Source organism: Ceratotherium simum, chromosome 5, assembly GCF_057802395.1.
Source record: "Ceratotherium simum simum isolate JZ-2026a chromosome 5, ASM5780239v1, whole genome shotgun sequence".
In the NCBI taxonomy this organism is placed as follows: domain Eukaryota; kingdom Metazoa; phylum Chordata; class Mammalia; order Perissodactyla; family Rhinocerotidae; genus Ceratotherium; species Ceratotherium simum.
In genome coordinates, this window is record NC_141904.1 from 14,917,174 (window position 1) to 14,939,097 (window position 21,924).

Sequence of the window (21,924 nt, forward strand, 5' to 3'; positions counted from 1 at the left end):
GACTTACTTTCTCAACTGAAACAACCAAAAAACAGACAAAATATATAAAACTGGTTTTCAAGACACTGGACATCAGGCGATGAAGGATGATGATCCCTGAGAGACGGGATACAAAAGAGGTGAGCCAGCTATGAACGCCAGCTACTGCCTCGAGAGGGCTTCCAGGCCACAGAGCAGAGAGGGGAGACCCAGCGGTAAAGAATGTCATTTTACAATAATAAAAGGGTCAGTTCATCAAGAGGATATAACAGTCCTAAACATTGATGCACCTAATACCGGAGTGTTAAAATACATGCAGCAAAAACTGATAGAACTGAAAGGAAAAAATAGGCAAATCCACAATTATACTTTGAAATTCAATAACTGACAGAAGCAGTAGACAGAAAATCAGTAAGGACATAGAAGACTTAGACAACACTATCAACCAACTTGATCTGACATTCACAGAACACTCCACCCAACAACAGCAAAACACACATTCCTTTCATGTGCACATGGGACATTTACCAAGATAGACCATATCCTGGGGCATAAAACAAGCCTCAACAAGTTTTAAAGAATTCAAATAATATACTGTATGTTCTCTGACACAATGAAATTAAAATAGAAATCAATGACAGAAAGATCTCTGGAAAATTCCTAAATACTTGAAAACTAAATGACGTACTTCTAAATAAGCTATGGGTCAAAGAAGATATCAAAAGGGAAATTAGAAAGTATTTCGAACTGAATGAAAATAAAAACACAACATACTAACATTTGTGGGATACAGCTAAATGAGTAGTTAAGGGGAATTTATAGCACCAAATGAATATCTTAGAAAAGAAGAAACGTTCAAATCAATGACATCGCTTCCACTTTTAGAAGTTAGAAAAAGAAGACCAAATTAAATCCAAAGGAGAAAGACAAAAGGAAATAATAAAGATAAGAGTGGAAATCAATGGAAACAAATGGGAAAAATCAATGGACTAAAAAGCTAGTTCTTGTAAAAATCAATGATATTGAGAAATCTCTAACAAGCCTAATTAGGAAAAAAAAAAGACACAAATTACCAATATCAGGAATGAGAGAGGTAACATCACTACAAATTCTACAGATATTAAAAGGATAATAAGAGGATATTATGAACAACTTTATGCCAATAAGTTTGATAACTTTGATGAATTGAACAAATTTTTGGAAGACACAAACTGCCAAAGCTCACTGAAGAATAAATAAATAATGTGAATAGCCCTACAGTCATTAAAGAAATTGAATTTGTAGTTAAAAATCTTCCCACAAAGAGAAGCAACCTAAGTGTCCCTCGACTGACGACTGGATTAAGAAAATGTGGTACAGATATACAATGGAATACTACTCAGCCATAGAAAAAGACAAAATTGTCCCATTTGCAACAACATGGACGGGCCTGGAGGGTATTATGTTAAGTGAAGTAAGCCAGAAGGAGAAAGACAAACACTGTATGATCTCACTCATATGTGGAATATAAACCAACACATGGACAGAGAAAACTGTATTGTGGTTACCAGGGGCAATGGGGGTGGGGAGTGGGCACAAGGGGTGAAGGGAGACACGTATATGGTGATGGACAAACAAAAATGTACAACCCAAAATTTCACAATGTTAAAAACTATTAAAATATCAATAAAAAAAAAATCTTCCCACAAAGAAAACTCTAGGCTCCCATGTCCTCATAGGTGAATTCTACTAAACATTTAAGGAAGAAATAATACCAATTTTGTCAAACTCTTCTAGAAAACTGAAGAAGAGAGCATACTTCTCAATTGATTCTATAAAGACAGCATTACTCAGACATTACAAGAAAACTACAGACCAATATCGCTCAAGAACATAGATGCAAAAATTCTAAACAAAATTTTATCAAATCAAAGACAACAACATAGTAAAGGACAAGACATCATGACCAAGTGGGGTTTATCCCAGGGATGCAATGTTGGTTTAACATTAGGAAAATCAATCAATGTAATTTACCATATTAACAAGCTAAAAAAGAAAAATCATATGATTATCTCAGTAGACATAGAAAAAGCATTTGACAAAATCCAACATCCACTCCTGACAAAAACTCTCAGCAAACTAGGAATAGGAAGGAACTTCCTCAACCTGATAAAGGGAATCTATAAAAACCTACAGCTCACATCATACTTAATGCTGAAAGACTGAAAGCTTTCTCCTTAAGATCAAGAACAAGACAAGTATGTCTTCAGTTAGGGAAATAGGCAAGAAAAAGAAATAGAAGCCATCCAGATTGGAAAGGAAGAAGTAAAACTATCTTTACTCACAGACATGATCATTTCTGCAGAAAATTCAACGGAATCTACAAAAAAAGCCACTACAACTAATAAGTGAATTTAGCAAGGTTGCAAGTTACAAGATTAAGATACAAAATTCTACTGTATTTCGATATACTAGCAACAAACAATTGAAAACTGAAAAAAAAAATATCATTTGTAATACAGACATAGGTAGTATAAATCTGAAAAAATATGTAAAAGACCTATGCACTCAAAACTACAAGACAATTGATGAGAAAATTAAAGAAGACTTAAATAAATGCAGAGAGAGACTGTGTTCATGCGTTGGAAGGCTTGACACTGTTAGGATATCAATTCTCCTCAAATTGATCTATAGATTCAACACAATCTCAATCAAAATCTAGAATTTTAGAATTTAACTGATTCTGAAATTCATATGGAAGTGCAAAGGACCTAGACTAGCCAAAACAACTTTGAAAAGAACAAAGTCAGGGATTTAACAGTACCTGATTTCAAGATTTATGACAAAGCCACAGTTATCAAGGTAGTGTGGTATTGGTGTTAAGATAGACAGATCAAACAAACAGAATATCTGGACAACCAATTTTCATCAAAGGTACAAAGGCAACTCAGTGGGGAAAGGATAATCTTTTCAACAATTAGTGCTGGAACAGGTGTATATCCACATACAAAAAAATGAACTTTGTTCCATACCTCTCACCATGTACAAAAATTAACTCAGGTAGATCATAAACCTAAATGTAAAACGAAAACCATTAAACTTCTAGAAGAAAACACAGGAGAAAACCTTTGTGACCTTGGGTTAGGCAACGATTTCTTAGACACAACACCAAAAGCACAGTCCATAAGAGAAGAAACTGATAAATCGGACTTCATCAAAATTAAAAACTCGTCTTTGAAAGACACTGTTAAGAGAATGAAAAACAAGCCACAGACTTGGAGTAAATATTTGCAAATCACATATCTGATAGAGGACTTGTATCCCAGTGGTTTTCAAAGCTCCCCACCCAGAATGACATTCTAGGATTAATGGCCTTGTTTAAGAAAGAGCCTCGAGAGTATAAAGTAATCATCAGTAGGAATCTCGAGCGGTGGTTCTCTAACTGCAGCACCACCTGGAGGGCTTGTTAAAACACAGATTGTTGGACCCCACAGAATTTTGGAATCATAGGGCCTGAGGGTTTTCATTTCTGGTAAGTTCCCTGGTGATGCTAATGCTGCTGGCCTGGCTACCACACTTTGAGAACTGCTCATCTAGACCAATTTAGACTAAACTAGAAACACAGCGTCAGATGCAAGATTTTTCCCCCCAAGGGACAATTACCAAATAAACTATGCTTATAAAGAAATAATTTATTTTTCCCTTTTTTATTAGCTAGAGACATCTGTAAATGTTAATCAGAGCTTCTGATCAGCAAGAAATAACACACGTGACATCACTGAGTTGGCATGATTCTAGCCATGCCTCTTTGTGGAATGCACATTTTGGTTTCCACAAAGCTGTTCAGAATTCACCCTGGAAAACATCCACAGCCTTATACCAACCATCCCATAATGGCAACATGAAGGAAACCATCACACCCCGCTGAAGCCTGTCACCTTTCCCTGACCCTCCGAATCTAAGGCCCCAACCCCATGCAGGGCTGCCATCCAGGTCTCACCGTCCAAGATGGCCCATTGATTGTCAATCTCTGTGTGTTTCAGGTAGGAGTCTTCGATGGTGGGGTCGTAGTCAGGCACAAAGATCTTCTGGAAAAACTGGATGGTGAGGGCACTCTTGCCCACGCCCCCATCTCCCACCACCACCAGCTTGTATGTGGGGAGGTTGTCGCTGGGGACAGCACTGGTTGCCATGTTTCTGGTAGGTCAGACCTGGGGAGGCAAGACACGTGGAATGAGGCAGGGGGCTTTGACTTAGAGGAAAATATTCATGGGTTTTCCTCCCTTCTTACAGAGTCATAAATACTCCAAATTATAGAACATTTTGAAAATGAAGAAATGCAAAAGAAAATAAGTGTCATCCCTGGTCCCACCACCCAGAGACAATCACTGTTAAAATGATTTATTCATTTGTTGAATACCAACTATGTGTCAGGGTTGGTCTTGGGGACAGAGTACTACCAGATGCCACATGGTTTCTAACAAGTACAGCCAAAAGCCATGTGCAAGAAGCTTTCCCACCACTCAACTCCACCCTATTCCTGTACAGGTCAACATGAGGGCCTTAGTCTGAGCAGGGATGGCACAGAGGCTTGCCTTTCACATCAACTCTGTCATTGGACTGCTATGCTGAGAAGGATTTGGGGCTGGCTGAGCTTAAAGGGAAAGAGGGCCACACCTGAGCTCAGGGAATCTGAGGCCCCTTCCAACTCGCAGAATTCTGTGATCCTGGCTCCTTTCCTACGGTCTTCTTGCCCTTTATTATGCTCAAAGTCATGCTAGAATCTCTCGGCATCTGGTCAACCCCTGTTTTAGTTGGGGAGGAGGGGAGGAGCAGGGCTAAGTTTTGTTTGATGATGTTGAGTCCAGCTAAGGCAATGTTTCTCAACCAGGGGCAATTTTGGCCCCCAGGGATATGTGCAACTTCTGGAGATATTTTTGGTTGTCAAAACCAAGTGGGTGCTACTGACATCTAGTCATTGAAGGCCAGGGATGCTGCTAAATATCCTGTAATGCACAGGACAGTCCCCCACAACAAAGAATTAGCCATCCTAAAAGGTCAATAGTGTCAAGGTTGAGAAACCTTGAGCTAAGGTGACCAGGAGGGAGCTGGAAATGCGGGACCAGGATTCTAAAGAATTGGGCCTTAACAGATAAGGACTGATTGTGAAGAGGTGATAGAAGAGAAGGGAAGAGTGACCTTTGGAAATAGCGTCACAAAGTGACAAGGAGGTGAGGCAGGGAGCATGGAAGGAGCACTCAGAAAAACTGGAGGGAAACCAGGATCTGTCATAATGGTGGAAGCCCATGGTTTCCAGAAGGAGGAGGTTGACAGCACCAAATGTTAAACACCAGTGGGGAGGTGGGGTGAGAGTCACCTAAAGAACAATTTGAGGGTTGTTGCCAGGGATCTAAGCTGCTAACGGCGGACCCTGGCAGGCAGAAGCAATACCACCTCTTGGTAGGGCGTTCCTGGTAGTATGAACACTGACCCTGAGCCGAGGGAGCAGAAGCTTGATCCCACCTCAGGGAACGAGAAAAGAAAGAAGCTCTGTGCAAGTCTGGAGGGAGAAAGGCACAGTGTGTGAGTGAGGGGGACTTAAGGACTCATAGAAGGGTTGGAGGCAGCATGCCTGGGAGGACAACAGACTGGGGGTCCTGTGTATATCGCTGCTGCTTGGGAAGGCCACTGACCTCTCTGAACCATAGTTTCCTTACCCATCAGATTAAAAGGGCTGGATTTTTACAGTTATTTTTAGCTCTAAAAGAGTCCTCAATTCTAGATTTCAACAGAAAGGGTGTTACACACAAATGCGGGTGATGTGGCCACACTGATTTGCATGGGGCTACAGGCGAGAGTCATTGCACAATCTCTCGCAGTTACTGAAGCCTGATGTTGACATTTAGGACTTCCCTGCAGTGTGGGGGAGCAGGCGCTCGTATACACCGCGGGTGAGAGTGTAAATCTGTCCCAACTGGACTGAGAAGACACATAAATCTATAAAAATTTAAAATGGACATATCCCCTCTCGAAGCTATACCACATGTGAGAATTTACTCTGAGGAGATAACCAGACAAGTGTACAAAGATGTCCAGAACAGGGGAAAAAATGGAAATAATTTAAATGTTGGGGGGGAGAGTTAAAGAAAAAGCTTATCCATACAATGCAATACTATGCAGCCATTAAAAAGGATGATATTCACTAACCTAGAGAAAGTTTATATTATGTATGAAAAAACCTAAACAGGCTGCCAAACAGCAAGTACATGCGACTGCACTTTCATGAAGTCACCCATCTATGAATCTACATGCCTAGATGTGGTTCTAGGTACAGAGATCATTGGCATGGAGCTGTCTCTGAGGCAGATTCTGGGGGACTTTCTCAATTTTTCAATTTTTTTTGTGTGTGTGTGAGGAAGATCAGCCCTGAGCTAACATCCGATGCCAATCCTCCTCTTTTTCGCTGAGGAAGACTGGCCCTGGGCTAACATCCGTGCCCATCTTCCTCTACTTTATATGGGACGCCACCACAGCATGGCTTGACATGTGGTGCATCGGTGTGCGCCCAGGATCCGAACCTGCGAACCCCGGGCCACCAAAGCGGAGCACGTGCACTAAACCGCTGCGCCACTGGGCCGGCCCCTCAATTTTTCACAAGCATGTATTATATTTGTATATTGGAAAAGCTTAACAATATGAAAATGTTCCTCTCGTTTAGGTGGGGATTTACGCTTCTTTGGTGCAGGATAGAAGGACCAGGCACCAGCTGCAGCCCCAGCATCTGGTTCCCCATCTCCCTACAAAGATGAGGATAAGCTGAGGCTGCAGTGAACTGAGCCCCCCACGTGACAGACATGGTGGTCCAAAGGGGCCAGAGGGGAGTTGGAGGGAAACAGAAATGGGGAGAGGAGGGTCAGGGGCAGCTCCCTCTCTCCTTTGCCTCTCAGGTCAGGGGAGCGTGGTGTCAGCTCCTCACTGCATCTTACCCGCTGTCCTGGCCTGTGGTGGATGGTGACACTGCGCCAGGGTGAACGTGTTTGCCTGTGAAAGAGGCTGTTTTTGACGTTCCCTTCCATTCTCTGCTGGCAGCGACATGAATAAAAAATACTAAGTGTGTGGGAAGGTACTGGGAAGGAAAATTCTTTCTCTTGATTTTCTTCTCAAAATAAAACAAGATAAGAAATATGATAGAGGATGGACTGAACCTTTGAGTCAATGCTCAGACCACCCACAGCAGAATCACCTGGGGACTTGCTAAAACTTGCGAAGCAAGGCAGCTGGCGGGAAACGGTCAGATGAGGGTCCCTTCTGTTCACAGTGCCCTGCACTCAGGGGTTGAGCCCCCAAGAGCCCACAGGGAGCCAGCTCGCGGTTCCCTCCCAACTCAGACTCAATGGAACGGGGTTAGAATGCAAAACTTCTAACCCTATGTTGACACAAAAATTAGACTGTGTCCCTTGTGGTAAAAAACCCTTTAGTGCTGCCCATAGCTGATGGGTCAAGTCCGGGCTCCTTCACCGCGCATTCAGGGCTCTCACTGGCTGCCATTGCTGACCTCTCCAGCGGTAACCGTGCTGCAGCCTCTCACACTCTACTCTCTCGCCCTACCAGCTCTGTGTTCTCCCGGTGTGCCCTGTGGTCACACTGAGTCCTCTGCACACCCCCGGGGCCCCTGGGAGAGCATGCACCTCTTTACAGGTCAGGCCCTGGCCCAGGAATCGCGTCCTATGGGAAGCATCACTTTCTACCCTGTGCCCTGCAGCTGCTGGTGCAGAAGCCACCATCACGCTTGAAATCTTCTACACTTCCTGTGCACAAAAGGGCAGGGACTGCATCTTGTCCCTCTCTGCATCACCAAAGCCTGGTGCAGCATCAGCCAGGAGCAGACACACCTGAAGGAACCGGAGGCTCAATACTAGCATTTCTGAACAACCGTCGGACAAGCTATCAGCCACAGTGCTGGCCCTCCGCATGCCAAGGGCTAAGGGCAACTCTCCCTGGCAGAGTATGGCAGTTCTCCCTCCCTCCACCAAGTCAGGCCAATCACAGAGATAAAAGACCCTTGTGGAAGCAAGTGTGAGCCCAGGGAAAAAAGATATTGCAAAGGCCGGAGAATAAGGCCAGAAAACCCCCCAATTCATAAAGGCTCTCGGCCGGATCTTCTGATGGGCATGTTTTTCCAGTCCTCAACCTCCCCCAGAATAACCCCTGACTAAATGATGTCTTTGTAAATGGGGAGGGCAGTCAAAATGCCAAGGGGCGGGCACCACACTCCTACAAAATAGGCTGGTCCCACCGTGCTATAGAGAAAGATTTTTTTTTCAAAGTCACCACAGGATAAAAAGTTGGTTGGTGGTTAAAGAGCAAACTGCTTACATTCACAACATCCCTCCTCTCTCTAGCCTATTCATTTAGAAGGAACCTTAGAGATGATTCTAGAATATTGGTTCTTCACCATTTGGGAGTCATGGACGGCCCCTTTGAGGTGGGAGGGTGGGATAAGGTGGACATAAGTGCCCTTTAAAGTTTCTCCGCCAATTTTCTGGGCCAGATACTCTCCTACTGACCAACTGAGTGACCCTGGGCAAGTGACCGTTCACAGCCTCAGTTTCTAATTCGTAACATGGGGCTGGTTAGAGAACCATGCTTTGCAGGATTGCTCGAAGCATGAAATTTTTTTTTTTTTAAGATTTTATTTATTTATTTTTCCCCCCAAAGCCCCAGTAGATAGTTGTGTGTCATAGCTGCACATCCTTCTAGTTGCTGTATGTGGGACGCGGCCTCAGCATGGCCGGACAAGCAGCGCATTGGTGCACGCCTGGGATCCGAACCCGGGCACCAGCAGCAGAGCTCGCGCACCCAACCGCCAAGCCCCGGGCCGGCCCTAAGCATGAAATTAAAATCTATGAAAAGTGCCCAGTTTAGAGAAGGTGGTCGAATGTTTGTTCCCTCTCCTTGTTTACTTTGTTCCCATGACAGACAGACAGACACACTCTCCCAGCCTCCTCCCCTCCCCCACGCGAAGCCCCGCTGCCACCTCAGCTCCAGTGCGGTAAGATTAAACAGGCCTGGGGGGACGTCACCCACCACTTAGAGCACTGTTTCCATGGGAAATGGCTCTGAGGTTCCCAACAGCCCCCTCCACTCAGAAACCAACTTTTGGAACCGGAGCCACTGGGCGGCGAAGGCGGAGGTGGTGGAGGCTGGTTCCCATGGCAACCACCACTCCCAGAGCCCCTCCCAGTCCACAGGCAACCCAAACCCTTGCTCGTACTGGAAACCTCTTCCTAAAAGGAATATTGCTGCCTTGACAATTTTAAGAATGTGTAAACGAAAACTTTAGGCATCTGTAAGCCGAGAAATAAGCTTTCCTGGCTGCTGTCTTTTGCTCCTGTTCTTCCCCCATAGTTAGCACTATCTTTTTTTTTTTTTTAATCTTATTTATTTTTTTTCTCCCCCAAAGCCCCAGTAGATAGTTGTATGTCATAGGTGCACATTCTTCTAGTTGCTGTACGTGGGACGCGGCCTCAGCATGGCCAGGGAAGCGGTGCGTCGGTGCGCGTCCGGGATCCGAACCCGGGCCGCCAACAGCGGAGCGCGCGCACTTAACCGCTAAGCCACGGGGCCAGCCCGTTAGCACTATCTTGCATTTGAGGTTTGAAGTTGTTTCCTGAATGGCAGATTCGCCTCCCCAGGCAGCTTGGAAGCTCCATGAGGACAAGAGCCACATCTCCTCACTCCCTTGCCTCTCACAGGGCCAGGCAGGGCCCAATGCATGGGAGGCTCAGGTCTGCTCATTGACTGACTACTTGATACTGCCCAATACAGCCTTCCACCCACCCAGCCCTCCCTTGGGCCAAGAAGCAGAGGCTGATGCTCCTCCTTCTGACAGGGGTAGGCTCATGCCTCTAGGAGGGGGAGGACTGGGTGGACAGATGTCCCCAGAATCACATTTTCATCCAGCAATTTTCAAAGTGTGCTTGGGGGGGTCCGAGACCTCCTGGGAACAATCTTGTGCAAAGACTCCCCCCTTGGTTCTCAGGGTGGCAGTCTGGGGGAGTCAGTAATAGCCTTCAACTGCAGCCAGGCAGCTCCAGGTGCACTCATGTCTCTGATATGGACACCCTGTGTGACCTGGAGCAAGTTTCTTAAGTTCCAGGAGCCTCAGTTTGCCCTGAGGAGAACAGGACGCTCAAGAAGGCATAAGGCCTCAGTGAAAGGAAACTGGAAGGCCAACCAGCAAGGGAATACTGGCAGTGATATGGGCCCCTGGTCTCCCTCACCAAATCTGCCCCTTCTCCCCAGTCTCTAGGGCTTCTACAGAGCTTGTTTCCCAAAAGAAGAGCCCTAAACACTGCTCATTTGTCTAAGTGGGCATATGTAAAAGAAATGGCTTTGGCTACAGACATTGTCAAGGCGTCCACGGGCTCCCTGGCCTTTCCACGCGCTCCATTCCCTCAGCCAGCACCACTTCCAAAGCAGTGTCATGTGGTCCTGGCCAGAACAAATGGCACCCAGGAGAGGCTACACAGCAGTAACAACCCCACCCTTTAGCGCACATCTGCAGTGGATCAGTCGACACTCAAGGTTGTGCTTGGAACCACCAGACCACACTGCCTTGAGTTCTTTTGGTAATTACTTTTGCAGCATCACAGGGCTTTTCTTTGACTGTCATTGTAATTCACTAACTCACAGGGCACTCTTCATCCTTGTGGCTGCTTCCCTGGCCCTGATTATAGGACCACAGATTCTTGGAGCTCAGGCGGTGGCCAACCCAGAGCCTCTCCCAAATATGCTGCCCACTTTATTCAAGGTTTAGTTTTCACTGCTTCTTGCTTCTCTATTTTTATACTAATTATTTAAAAAATTCCCTCTAACCCCATCAGTTGAACTACAAGTTGTCTGGTACATAAGGCCGGAAGAGGGGTACACATTCACTATTAATAGAGCTCTTGGGAGAGTGAATGGACTTTCACTCACATTGAGCTGAATCAGCCCTGGGAAGCTAATCTCATCTCTGTGATGTCTGGGTGTGCCCAGCTCAGGGGGATGAGGATACACTGGGGGGAGTGACCCAACCCCTGTGGAGGAAATGGCTCTGCATTCCAGGAGCTGCCCTTCCCTTCTGCACAATTCCCAGAAATGGGCAGCTTCCCCAGGGCTGCTGATTTGCAGGCTGTGCATAAATGGCGTGCAGCGCCACCAGGGGTCTCAGCCACTTGGTGTTCCTCAAGGCTTCACTCTCCCCTCCCCAAGACATTGCTCCAGTCCTCCGTCTCACATCTTTGCTAATCCAAGCCCAGCACTGTCGCTGCACCACTCGCCCCCTCCAGGAAGAAACCAGTGCCTCCAGCTCACTCCATTATTAAGACTTAACCACCCAGCCAACAGTGTGTGTTATTTTATGCTGTAAAGGACCTTAAACATCACCAGGTCTTGATGGTGAGTACGTGGCATGCATGCTGCTCCTCCCATTCCCAGAGCCATACCAGACGTATAATCATCGTCCTCTTCCCTGCCTTTTCAATGCAGCACCCTTGGGAGTCAGAACCAGGTGACTGGTCCAGAGAGGAAATTTGTTTGTCATCCCAGATGTAACCCACTACTCTTCCAGTCCCCTCCAAAACATCCCACCTACTGGCCATCCCATCCCATGGCAGGGGCTCAGGACCCTCAGGGGGAGCCTGCCTGGTTAGCTCTGGAGAACTTGATTACCCAAGTCTTCCGTTAATACATCACTCCCTGCTTTTCTACCCCATCAAATCCAAACTCCTCTGCCAGGATCACACCTAGACCGCTGGCAGCAGGGCAGAAATGATCAGACAGGAGTCCAGAGAGCCAGGAAAAGGCCAATGCTTGCAGTAAGCCAGGTGAGGGACGCAATGCCCTTGGCCTTGCTCACGACCCCCAAGTTCCACGTGCTTTCTTCTATCACAACTGTTAACACTTGGGTCTGACCTGCTAGAGTGCGAGTGCCTCCTGATAGGGCCTGGAGCTCAGCCATCCACCACCTAGCACTGTGTGTCCCGGAGCGGGCGCGCAGAAACCACCTGCTGCAATTATTACAGTGGCGATCACGTTAAAAACAACAGCAGCATTTAATTAACGTAAGTGATGCAGCTGATGCCGTGGGAAGATTTTTTTTTACCAAATTAACTCATTTAATTCTCACAACAACCCTATGAGGTACGACTTTGATTATCCTCATTTTACAGTTGAAGAAACTGAGATGCAAAGAAGTAAAATAACTTTTCTAAGGTCATCCAGCTAGAGAGCAGCAGTGCCAGATTCTGAAACCACGTGGTGTGGCTCCAGAGCCCGTGGCCAGCCCGTCACACCAGGCTCCTCTCGTGGCTGGCAGAGTGGTGGGTGGGTGCAGAGTCAGGCCAGGCCAGAGGCAGCCGATCCAGGAGAGCTGGGACGCGGTCAGCAGTGAGCCAGGGAGGTGGTGTCAGAGTCCGGGAGCCCTCCAAGGCCAGATCAGGAGCAGCTGAGCAGGTCAGCGTCCCAGAGGCACCCAGGGCAAATACTGGTCACTGGGAACAGACACGCCCCCATGCCCCCGACTGGGACAGTCTGCCAAGCAGGACACAGGTCTGGTACTGCCAGATGCTCTTGCCCTGAGGGTCAAGGAGGAAGCTGGGGGATCAGGCAGCTGCCCAGCCTCATGGGAACACCACGTAGCTTTGAGACCTTCATTTTCCAGCACCTCTGTGTGGGACCCTCTCCACTGTGCTGGTCCCCACCCCAGCCCCAGCCTGTCTCCTTGTGGTCCTATACACCGGTGCTTCCTGCCTATCTTGAGGCTGGCCCCTATCTGGAACCCCTCATCAAAGAGCCCAAGCGATGGACTCCCAGCCTGCGAGCTTAGGCAAGTTACTTAGCTTCCGTCCCTTGATTCTTCTTCTGTAAAAGTGGGGACAGTGGCAGCATTTGCCTCATGGTGGTCGTGACAGGCTACATTTATTTGCTTGGCCCAGTGTCTGGCCCATAGTAAGTGTTCAACCAACATCAAGTTGTTACCATCATTGGCATCCTTTGCAGTCCATCCCACATCCCTCCTCCTGCAGGAAGCCCTCCTGCCTTGTCAGAGTCCTTCCTGAGCTCATGTCCTGCAAATTGGCTGGTTCCACAGGTGACAACCCAACAGAATTCAGCCTCTTGCCAACCCGCCTCACTGTGCTCTCACGCCCATCTGTGTGCTGGTCTCAGACCCCATTCTGCCCCTGGAGGGCAGCGTCCTCCTGCCTGCCGCTGTCATCCCTAGAGCAATGCTGTAGGACAGCAAGCCCCCCAATGCTTGCTGACCCAACGATGGATGAGGTTTAAGCTTCTCAAAGACATTTCCCCAAATATTCGGGAGATGCTTGTTCACTGAATGACTGTGGAAGACCCCAAACTGCTGGGAACTCAGCGTTACAGAGTCTCCCCTCTGGTCTTTATGAATCCTAGCCACTAATTCACCAGGGAAGTTCCCCTCTGGTCTTCAATCCAGAAGTGCTCTCCATCATAAAACCTAGCCCCTCTCTGGGTACCTACTGGTTTGGTGGATATATCCTTGGAAAGAAAAACCTAACAGGACATGTAACATGAGAAAGGGCCCAGTTTTACCTGAACCAAGCGGAGAATGATCCAGAAGGAGTAAACTGGACAAGCCACCAGTGTTGGCTACCCTTCCCCCAATATACACATATGCTCAGACTCCAGGACACTTGCACATCCAGTAAATTCTCCCAGAAGCTACGGTGTGCCTGGTCCTGGGAGCTGGGGATACTGAGACAAAGGAGCCCCAGCCCCTGGCCTTGGGGCTCAGTGTGTGTGCGTGTGAGGGGCAGACAGAGGGTTACAGTACACAGGGCCAAGTGGGAGCGCAGGAGGACTGCGGGGCATCTCACCCAGCCTGGGGGCACTGCAGAAGGTTTCTTGGTAGAGGCAATGCCAAAATGGAGTCTTGGTGGCCAAGCAGGTATCAGCCAAGGTGAACAATGGAGACAAGCGTATCCTAGGTGAGGACCAGAGGCTGCGGAGGTGTAAAGCATGGAGGTGCGCAAGGAGGCACCAGGTGCTGGAGGCACTGTGATGTGGCTGGAGTGCAGAGGTTTAACGTGCCCTGGGGGTGGGGTGGGGGTGGTAAGGGGCGTGGGGCGGAGGCTACTGTCGGCTCCCTGACAACCAGGGATCTTCGTCTTTGCATCCCTAGCACTAAGCACAGAGCCTGGCATGCAGTGGCTGCTTAACAGCATTCAGTGATAAAAGAACAAGAGCCCGGCGGCATGCAGTGGCTGCTTAACAGCATTCAATGATAAAAGAACAAGAGCCCGGCGGCAGGGGAGGCAGGGGAGAGCACAGGGCCCCGCACGCCCTGGAGGCCCACAGAGCGCCATGCGGGCTCGCTGGACGGCTGCCCAATCCGACGGGCCCACAACTCTTTGTGGTGACGGCAGTGAGGTTAACCAGCCAGAAAAGCCCAGCGGGGAGGGGATAACTTGCGCTAAGTGCTCCAGCAGCTCAGAGGACAGGGAGGCAGGTGGGAAAGGACTACGGGGTCAGGTGGGAGCAGGAAGGTCACGCAGGCAGGGCTGGCACGGCCACAAAGGCCTGAAGGCAGGACCACGTGGGGTGGCATTTAGTCTCCCCACTTTACCAGGGGGGGAGACAGAGTCAGAGACGTTAAGGCATTTGCCCAAGGGCACAGCTTGGTAAAGGACAAAGCTGGGATTTGGCATCCAGACCCGGCAACTGAAAACTAAAACCCTGCCCCACTCACCACCCAGCTGGTCCAGGGGCCTGGTGGGTCTGAGGGGCCCTCAGAACGGAGGGGTTAACGAGGGCCCCAGTGTCTCAGGGGCCACACAACCCTTCAGAATAACGTGCCCCGTGGGCCACCTGGCCATTTGGCCCTCATGGCCTCAGAGGCCCCCACCCCTGCCGGCCGGGTCTCCATGGCCCCCCCGCCACAGGGAGAGTGGGAGTGAACTCAGTCCAGGGGTGAGGGGTCACAGCTTCCTTGAGTGGCAGCTACGGGCAGAGAGGAGGAAATGGCTTCATTTTAAATTCTTATTCTCAGTTCTGGGGGCCTATTAATATTTTCCTAGTGCTGGGACAGTCTCACCCCAGCCAAGGAGGACTTCTCAGCCTTAGACAGGAGTCTGCATGCCCCCTGGGAAAGTCACGCTGGTGGTCACCCCCACCCCGGTGAGGGCTGGCTTCCTGACACTCTGAGGTTCCCCAAAGTGAGGGCCCTGAGACTTCCCGAAGCCTGGCAGGCCGCTGTCCTACCCCCTTCCCCCTTTTGATTCAGCTGCCCCCTCAGCCCACACCTGGGGGAGGGGCTCCTGTGAGCCCCTCACCTCCTCAGAGCTCCTCCTCGGGCTGCTCAGGCTCAACCTTCACAAACTGGACTCACTCCCCAACCCCCACCACCACTGCCCAACCCCCACCCCACCCCAGCACTCCCCAGTCCCCCACCCCATCCCTCTAGACCCCTTTTCCCACTTTTCTGCCCTGGCACTCTCTCCCTCTTCTTCTCCCAGCAGCTCAAACATCCCTTTACCTCAAATCTGAGGCCAAGGCCTACCAACTCGGCCGCTTGTGGCACATACCCCTCGGTGGCTCAGCTCTGCCCTCTGCCTGGCCCCCACCACTGGCATTGCCCTCTACCACTCCAGTGTTATCTCCCCTCAACCAACCCCTGAGCACACCGCTCCCCCGGAAAAACTGCCCAGGGGCGCCTGAAGCTCTCCCTGCTGACCACGGCATCCAGGCCCTCCTGGAGCTGCCCCCAGCACCCTGGCCCCTCCTGCAGCCTCTGCCCCTGCTGCTTTAGCACAGTGCCCTTGAGGACAGTGAGGGCCCCTGAGTCCTCACAGCTCCAGCCCCTGGCAGGGCACCACGGAGTCTGCCAACGAATGTTCTCTGCCCGCACTGCCTTTTCACCTTTCCTCTGCCTGTGAAAACAGTCCCCTCCATAAGGAATGGCGTCCCGAAGTGACCCCTTCCTCCCCGGGCCTCCTACCTCCCCAGGCCTCCTTCCACTCAGCCACCTTGCTCGTGTCTAGAGCACCGGCCGGGTGGCAGGTGGCAGCCGGAGTGCTTTGCAGCCATTATTCCATTGACTCCTCAGGACCACCTCACCAAGAAGACATTGTTTAGCCCCTGTCAGTGATGAGGAACCCTGAGGTCACAGAGGTTCTGTGGCTTGTCCAAGGCCACACATCTCCGTCTGCGAGTCTGACCACAAAGCTCCGAGCTCGGCCACATGGCCATTCTGCCTCTTTATCCTTCAAATCTAGGAGCTGGGAGTTGCTTTGCCATCACATTCCCCCTGCTGGGTGGGGCAGAGGGCTGAGGGCTGGACCTCATCTTCATCTCAGGGTCCCCCTAGCGCCCTGGCTTTCTGCACAGAGACGCTCCTCGTGTCTGCTGTCTGCATTTCCAAAATGTAGGGTTGACCCTGGGAGCCGGCCGGGATTCTGGCTTGGGTGGAGGGTAGGGCAAAGGTGGTGTGGGTGCTATGCCCGTGGGCCACATGGGTCCCAGAGGAGAGGGGTGGTGGCTCTCATAAGGGAGATACCATGTGGGGAGTCCCACTGGACACACATGGGCACCAGCCCAGCAGGAGGAGCAAGTGACAACAAGGGGCTCCTTCCCTGCCACCCACATTCCCCAACACCGAGCCCACGCAGCTCCCAGCACCCAGCCCCCTGACCACCACTGCCTCCGGGGCTAGGGATGCCACACCCGCCCCCAGATCCTCCTGCCAGCAGCAAGGCAATCTTCTCAGGCTGTCTTTCTCCCGAGTCGGGGTGTGTGGGAGAGCACAGAGCACAGAGCAGAGCACAACCTCACGGTTGTCCCTCAGGGCTGTCCCAGCCCAGAGCTGCCCGTCCCATGGAATCCATGGCCTCATACCAGCCCAGGAGGCAAACGGCCCAGGAGAAGGGCAGGGGTGGAGACAGACAGCAAAGGGAAGGCCTAGAAGACAGGGGCAGGCATCCCTCTGAGTCAGCAGCCCCCTGCCTATGAGATGGCTGCTTCTTGCCAGGGCTCACAATGGCTAAACCCCAGCCCTCCAAGTCCTGGCTGAGCCACCATCTCAACTGCTTCCCCCTGCAGTAGCAGAAAGAGGGGCTCGGGGAACAAATGGACACCCCAAACTCAGGTGTTGGCAGAGGCCAGGTCAATAAACAAGAGAAGGGGGCAGGTACAGGCAATAGGGAGCAGTGGGGCCTGTGGTAAATAGGAGACCACCGTTACCCTCCACCAGCTGACTGCTGCAACATGAGCATCTCTGCAACAGGCTTGCCAGACAGTCCACATTTTTAAAGAGTGGCCAGAAATCTGAATTTTTATGTGAAACTGACATTTTAATGTTGGCTACCAATGAAAAAGTTTTACACTTTATAGAAGCTAAAAAAATCGCCCCCTTGGTGGTCTCAACCCACAAAGGCACCTGCTGCCACCCTGGCATCGAGTGGTGTGGCCACTCCAAGGCAGACAACTCTTTCACTGCCTCAGCCCGGCCTGGCTTTTGGAGGTGCGAGATCAAAGGGAGTGGCAGTGACACCGAGGAGGAACAGCAGCCAGCATCACTCAGCCTGGAGACTCTCCAGTCTTTATGGGGAGGGCACACAGCCCACCCCAGGAGTGTGTCCCATCCCAGGGAGGTGGAGGGCAGAAAGGCACATTCAAAAATGACCATTGCTCTGATTTGTTTCCATTATTTATAGTCAAAATGTTAAACACCATTAATGAAAAATGTGAAATTTTTTATGTTTGACCAAAAATGAGAAGAAACAGGGTCTAGGCTCTTCCAGGAGGTGGGGAGAGGCGATCCAATCTCCATTTTAAAAGAGTAACCAGGCTGCAGAGAGATGGGCTGGAACAAAATACGAGGGAAACTTCCTGAAAACGCGGCAGGCATGGCGATGAGCAGCCGGGAGGTGAGGGATTTTCCTCTGCAAAGGCCTGGGAAGCAGGGGGGGGGTGGGTCAGGCCGCTGGCTCTGGAGGGTGGAACCAGGGCTGGAGCAGGGGTGGGATGACGTCTCGGGGACCCTTCTAAACTCCGGAGTTTAAGCCCACTCAGCTGGAAAGGCGGGAGGCCGCTTTCCACATCTCCCCCAGCTCTCAAGAGCTGCTGCATTTTTCCTGCTCTTCTAGCCGGCCTGGCCAGACTGGACAGCTGGCCGGCGGAGAGGGCCACGGGCAGAGCTGGCAGACCTGCTCATTCCCAAGGGGCAGGACCCGTCCAGAAGCCACTGTTGGCCGGGGGGCCAGCCTCCCACCTCTCTTTTTTCTACATACAGCACTTCTATAAAAAGTCACGAATCAAAGCATTTGTCTCTCTGCTAGGTGTGAGACCTCAGGCACACTGCTCGACCCATTTGTGCCTCAGTTTCCTCACCTGTTAATACCAGTATCTACCTCACAGGGTTGTTCCAAGGACAGAATGAGTGAATATATGCAAGTGTTTACAACAGTGCCTGGCACGAAGGTGTTGCTGTTTTATCATCGTCATCATCAGTGTGTTGTGGGAACTCTCGCCAACACCCCCTCCACCAAACTGGGCAGAATGTTGCCCGGGGCCATGGGGCTGTTTCTGGCTGCCCCAAAGCACTCGGCAGGGGCAGTGGGGGAGGCAGGTGCTCCCTCTGCATCCTCTCCTTCAGCCTGAGAGGCTCTCGGCACAGCCCGCTCTGCAGGGAGGCCCCGCCTCTCAGCCGGACTGAAGTGTTACTGCTCCTGCCGCTCGGCCATCCCAGGCTCCAACAAGGGGCACGTTTGCCTTCTGATGATCACAACCTGCAATGTGAGCTGGCTTGTTTCGGGGGTGTCGAGAAAGGAGGAACCTGCGGAGCTGTGTCCCACCCCATAGCCCATCTGATGGGGATGATGCCCAGCAGGTAAAGCGGGAGGCAGAGCAGATGTTAGGAGCAAGGAAATGAGTCCAACAGGCCCAGTGTTGAATCCTGCTTGTGTCACTTACTAGCTGTGTGACCTTGGAAAAATTATAAACCTCTCTCTGCAAAACTGTTGTTGGTGGATGATAGCGGCAACCAGCCAGAGGTGGAATCAGTCAGTCCTGTGGCCAAGGTTGATAATCACAATGCCTGCTTATTAAGTCCTGACCGTGTGCTAAGCACTTTACATATACTTCCCTGACCAGCCCCCCTACACCTCAGACTAGGTGAGATTGCTGTTAGACTCTTCCAAAGCACCCCGCTGTCTGTCTTGACAGCACTTTTCAGGCTGGTACTCAATTGCTTAATTGTTTACAACCGTAATGGGTCTTCCTCACTGCACTGTCAGTGCCTGGAGGGCAGGGCCTATCCTGTTGTATGTCCCACTGTATATCTGGTGCTCAGCACACACCCGACACAAAGAAGGTGTTCCATGAATATCTGTTGATCTACATCAGCTCTAATCCTCACAGCTACTCTGCAACGTTCTAACAGCAAGGAAAAAGAACACTTGGGTTTGCTCTGGTCCTTGGGAAAGAAGGCCTAACTTGAGAATTTGATCTGTCTAGGACCAATGACAGTACTAATCCCATCCCTACTGGCTCTACTGCAGGTAAAGCTGTAGGCCTGGGGTGTATAACTCTGGCCTAGACGAGCTCTGTACTGGCTCTTTTCGGGTGTTAAAGGACAGGCCCACAACCTGTCTAGGACAGATGTCATTATTGCTCTGCAATCAGAAGTAGTGGAGGGGCTGGCCTGGTGGCGTAGTGGTTAAGTTCGCGTGCTCCACTTCAGCGGCCCCGGGGTTCACAGGTTCGGATCCCGCGCGTGGACCTACGCACCACTCATCAAACCATGCTGTGGCAGCATCCCACATATAAAGTAGAGGAAGATGGGCACAGATGTTAGCCCAGGGCCAATCTTCCTCAGCAAAAAGAGGAGGATTGGCAACAGATGTTAGCTCGGGGCTAATCTTCCTCACAAAAAATAAAAATAAAAAATAAGTAATGGAAACTTGGAGCTCTCAGAAGTTCTGGGGGAAAGTGTCCAGGAAAATTGGTCCCTGGAAAATGGCAGTAAACTAGGCTTGAGGAGACAAACAGCCAGAGAGAAATTCTCCGAGGGTAAGAGCAGGCGAAGGGAGGATGTCTGACACTCAGTTTCAACTTCTACCCTGTTCTGAGCAATGGGTAACCCCCTTTCTTTCAGCCCTTGGTGAAGGCCTGTTATAATGACAGCCATGGCCTAGCAGAGCTTAGGGAATGAGGCAGCCAAGCCTAGTGTGCGTACATGTGGGGCAAGGTGTGGCAGCTGACCTGGGAGACTGGACAGCCAGAGAGCATGGTCCCCACCCCAAAATCCTCAGAAATACTGCAGAAGGGGAGGGTTTTCATCAATGCTTGGGTAATTTTTAACGAAAACTAAATGATATACTCAGAGAACTTCCACAAGGAGAAAATCCTTTGGGAAGAATGAAGAAATATTGGGGCGTGCACCTCCCCATTTCCATATATGTAGGATGAGGGCCTGGCCCAGTATAACTGGACTAGAGAAGAAAGGGACACGGGGGTGGCTGGGACATCTGTGTTACAGCAGCGCTGTCCCTTGTTAGGGACACAGCAAAGGAGGCTCACAGTGGTGGGGACTTGCCCAAGGTCACACAGATGACAGGTTGTGGGGCAGAACCTGGATCAGGGGGTCCCTGCGGCCCTGTGGCCCATGCCCTTACCCACTCTCCTGAGGGTCTTCTGAGGAAGGAAGGGAGGACTGACATCCCTAAGGCCCTTCTGGCTGCCAACTGTGCAGGCCTACTGGTGGCCCCGGACCCCTGCCAGAGACCCTGCCAGGGCCTCTCCTTCCACCCGAAGAGGCTCTCCCAGCCCTATGCCCATCTTGCCTATTCATGCACGCCAACCCTAAAGAGAAACAGGCCCTGTCAAAGGCTTTGTTAGAATGGTTATTTTGTTGAAGTGCCAAGTGACCTGCTCCTGCTCCCCCTTTCTATCCCTCCAGCCGTCCGCAGTTTGAGTCCACAAGTAAAACAAAGGCTTTGTTTCTTTATTTTGATTTCCTCTGTAAAATCTCAAACATGCAGGAAACACCCACCCAGTCTCAGATAAGTGGACTCAGGCCGCTGTCCACTGTGGGCGGGTGGGGTCAGGGTCAGAGAGTGGGGGTGGGCGGGTGGGGTCAGGGTCAGGGAGTGGGGGTGGGCGGGTGGGGTCAGGGTCAGGGAGTGGGGGTGGGCGGGAAGGTTCTGAGGCCAGCTGACCTTAGCTCCCTGGGAGCACCAACGGGGCACCTGGGCCCAGCCTCCTCAGAGGGAAAAGAAGGGCTGGGGGGTGAGGCCCGTGTGAGGAGCACCAGCTCCTCCCAGCTCTGCCGCCCCAGGAATCTCAACCTGAGGAATGTGGGTGTGGCGGGATGGCTGAGAAGATATATCGCATACAAGTTATTTTTTAATATATGCCCCCAAGGCTTCGGAACAGTGGTCCACCCTTTCCCATCATCTCCGGTTATAATAAAGCAGGCATTGAAAGAACTTGATAGAGGCTATTTCGGGCTGCTGAGAGAATTGTGAGAGAATGGTACTCGCCAAGCAAGATGGGTTTGCCTCTGTCTCCTCCTTGGGACCTCCATTTCCAGTGGAATCAAAATATAAAGGGGTGAATTTGTGGGTTATCTAAAAGGGAGAATTTTCAAGAAGGTATGTTGACATTCTAAAGGATAAAAAGAAAAAAAACCCTAAACTGAATTAAAATTAATTTTGCTTTTGAAATGAATATATAATGCTTTGGGAAGGCAAGAACCTGTCCCTAGACTCCCCAAAAATGGTCGGCTCCTATGTGGTGGCTGGGCCTCCCCAACCCCACCACACCTTCAGCCATCTCCACACAGCTCTACACGCCTACAAATACTTTTACTTCTCATCTGGGTACGTGGTATCCTAGAGGCAGCCTAATACATGGTGTGTATAGCAGATTCTTTTTAAACCAGAACTTTTC

At 50.2% G+C, this 21,924-nt stretch overlaps 1 protein-coding gene across 3 annotated transcripts in view; it reads right to left on the reverse strand.

The window, feature by feature from the left end:
- Positions 1–21,924, reverse strand: part of MRAS (muscle RAS oncogene homolog) — a 56,817-nt gene that overhangs the window by 27,901 nt on the left and 6,992 nt on the right. For all 3 annotated transcript variants that reach the window (XM_087430504.1, XM_087430503.1, XM_087430505.1), the window contains exon 2: positions 3,959–4,169. In XM_087430504.1, the coding sequence (XP_087286630.1) occupies positions 3,959–4,151 (193 nt within the window). In that variant the 5' untranslated portion in view covers positions 4,152–4,169. The remainder of the gene's footprint in view (positions 1–3,958; positions 4,170–21,924) is intronic.